The 3210-nt window shown below is 48.9% G+C and overlaps 1 protein-coding gene across 1 annotated transcript in view; it reads right to left on the bottom strand.

Annotated features, from left to right (window-relative positions):
• Positions 1-3210, bottom strand: part of myt1la (myelin transcription factor 1-like, a) — a 19993-nt gene that overhangs the window by 5966 nt on the left and 10817 nt on the right. The window contains exons 9-12 of the mRNA XM_025056813.1: positions 1700-1810; positions 1398-1618; positions 764-907; positions 547-704 (exon numbers count right to left, since the gene is read on the bottom strand). Of these exons, the coding sequence (XP_024912581.1) occupies positions 547-704; positions 764-907; positions 1398-1618; positions 1700-1810 (634 nt within the window). The remainder of the gene's footprint in view (positions 1-546; positions 705-763; positions 908-1397; positions 1619-1699; positions 1811-3210) is intronic.

Genomic DNA, 3210 nt, shown 5'->3' with positions numbered 1-3210 from the left:
GGCGGCCCACGTGTTGGACCTCCACGACTCTTTGACCCCGTGAGGAGTCAGAACTTTGTTTGGAAACTTCTCCTCCACCCACACCAGGGTCCATGGAGAAAACTTTAACATGAAGATTTAACAGCAGCTGTTGACTCACTGCTGCTGAGTTAAAAAATTCAAAACCGACCACACGAGGCAGCAGCGCACCAGAGGTTTCTGGACTTTGGTCTGTGAGCTGGACCTCCTCCGCACTTTTAAAAATGTTTGGCTACAACTTTGAGAAACTTTTCACTGAAGAATGACATTCAAACTGTTGCACCATCAGGGGGCGCCACAGCAGTGGTTAAAATGTGAACCAGAACCTTCTAAACGGCAGGTGAGAATCCGACCACTGCCCTCTTCATAGCTAGCCGTACGAGCTAACTTGGCTAAGCTAAGCTAAGGTTTAGTTCTGACCGAGGACAGGTGTCTGTGGTGAGCGCTGTGGTGAGCGTGTGCCCCGCTGTGTCCCACTGTGTCCCACTGTGTCCCACTGTGTCCCACAGCTCCTCCTGCTGGTGTTACCTGCGTCATTAGCTCCTGATGTTTGACTCCCAGGGTGTGGGGGAGCTCACGACACCTGGTGGACAGGTTGAGAATGGCGGTGGCTGCCATGTGAGCGGCCTCCATGTCGTGGGTGTAGTCGAAGCTGCTCTTACTGCAGGTGCTGCTGGCGCTGCTGCGTCGTGGGTGTAGTCGAAGCTGCTCTTACTGCAGGGGCTGCTGGCGCTGCTGCCTCCTCCCCCGCCTCCTCCCCCGCCTCCTCCCCCTCCTCTGCCTCCGCCTCCTGCTGCTCCTCCACAGCTCAGGCTGCTGCTGCTGCTGCTGGGGGCGTAGCTGCTGGTGGTGCTGCTAGCGGGACTGGACGTCTTGCAGTAGCGTTTCGCTGCAGAGGTGTTCGACAGGTGGATGTAGACAGACTTAGCTTTTTGGCTAACCTTTAGCCTTTGCTACATACGCTATGGGCTTGAGTTTTAATCACAGTTGAACAATTCTCAGCTAACTCTTAGCTGTTCTTACTATAAACGTATTGACTATGTCCCTGACGTTTAGCACATTTGGCTAACCTTTACCTTGTGTTTTATGTACATTTTAAATGTACCGTGGTTGTCTTTCGTCTTTTATATAAAAATATTGAGCTATTTTTATATAAGAGTGGAGGAAACAAACTTTTAGCAATTTCTCTTCAATTTTTTGCTCTCTCGTCTAATCCTCTGCTGCTAACTGATGCTAATATTTAGGCTAACTTTTCACTTTGTGCTAAAGTTTCCTTGAATTAAGTGCTAATTGAATCTCATTGTGAAACTGTTAGCTAGTCTTTGTCAACCGTTTTAGCTAACATGCTACAAGCGGAGCTAGCTGTCACTGGTTCTCACCGTCAAACCCTTTGGGGGACGTGTCTCGTCCGTGGTGGGACTTGGAGGTGGGAGCCTTCCTGCCGTAGCTGCTGTGCTGGCCGTCGTAGCTGCCGTAGTCGTAGCTGGTCTTGGAATATTTCTCCAGCTCCTTGGCCAGGTTGGAGCGCGGGGTGGTGGTGGGAACGTTGTTCTTGTAGCCGTACTGAGGGATCTCCAGCTGCTTGACGAAACACATGGGTCTGGAGGACGAAACGCACGGTTGGAACCACGGCAAGAAACCAAAGGGTTGTGTCGCCCCCTGCAGGAGGTGAGGTCCGTACCTGAGGACTCGATCTGACGTCTGACTGTTCTTCCCACCGCCGTCGCTCACGTGAGTCTTCTCGTGGACTTTTGCCATTTTCTCTGCAGCAGCGATTGGACAGCCGGACAGACTGGAGGAGGGGGAGGGGCCACACACACACACACACACACACACACACACACTGAGTTCACCTGGTTTACCAGGTGGTTTTCTTGGTTAAAGTCCGTTCAGTCACACAGCTAACCATACCGTGAATGCTAACGAACATTTCAAAGTACTTTTAACCAAACCGTACCTGGCTAATGTCTGTCCTTCATTTTAGGCTAACCTTCAGCTATCTTCATGGCTAACTTTCAGCTATCTTCACGGCTAACTTTCAGCTATCTTCACCGCTAACTTTCAGCTATCTTCACGGCTAACTTTCAGCTATCTTCACCGCTAACTTTCAGCTATCTTCACGGCTAACTTTCAGCTATCTTCACCGCTAACTTTCAGCTATCTTCACGGCTAACTTTCAGCTATCTTCACCGCTAACTTTCAGCTATCTTCACGGCTAACTTTCAGCTATCTTCACCGCTAACTTTCAGCTATCTTCACGGCTAACTTTCAGCTATCTTCACCGCTAACTTTCAGCTATCTTCATGGCTAACCTTCAGCTATCTTCATGGCTAACCTTCAGCTATCTTCTTGGCTAACTTTCAGCTATCTTCCTGGCTTTGGGCTAGCTGTTCTAAACATTTGTCCTTTTTAAAGTTTGTCTGATAAACAACTACGGCTAACGCTAATTCTCACAGCTAGCCTTCGTCTATATTTAGACTAGATTAGCTGACTTTGTTCAGAGGAAATATTTGTTACACACTTGCTTTTTAATGGTCAGTGTGTGTGTGGGGGTGTGTGTGTGTGTGTGTGTGTCTACAGTCTTTGTGTCTCAGTGAGTTCATTCTAATTACTGCATAAACAGCAGGGAGGGACGAGAGTTAGCAGTTAATGTACAGTACACACACACACGGGTGTGTGTGTGTGTGTGTGTGTGTGTGTGTGTGTGTGTGAGATCGACAGCTGCTGCTGCTGCCATCCTGGAGTTTCCATGGCGACTGACAGACATGAAATCAGTCTGATCTGGTGCTAACAGAGGCTAAAGCTAACATGCTAGCTGGTGTTTCTTTGTTTCTGCTCCCAGAGGAGCTGTGCTACATAACACACACACACACACACACACCCTGTAGTGTGTGTGTGTGTGTGTGTGTGAACTTCACTGTCTGCCAGTGCACGTGTTCCTCTGTCTGTGAGCTCATGGAGGTGTGTGTGTGTGTGTGTGTGAGTGTGTGACAGTCTACCAGTAATCAGCTGATATGATGCACACACTCACACACACACACTCACACACACACACTCACACACACACACTCACCTCCGTCTAGTTTCACTGACATTTCTATCGTGATCCTGAAAATGAAGTCAGGGAATAAACCTGTTCAGACACGTAAACCTCAGTCTGTAGACTAACCTCAGTCTGTGGGCTAACCTCAG

Source organism: Cynoglossus semilaevis, chromosome 7, assembly GCF_000523025.1.
Source record: "Cynoglossus semilaevis isolate Cse_v1.0 chromosome 7, Cse_v1.0, whole genome shotgun sequence".
NCBI classification, from domain to species: Eukaryota; Metazoa; Chordata; class Actinopteri; order Pleuronectiformes; family Cynoglossidae; genus Cynoglossus; species Cynoglossus semilaevis.
The sequence above is the reverse complement of the archived record's forward strand: the minus strand, read 5'-3'. Positions and strand labels throughout refer to the sequence as shown.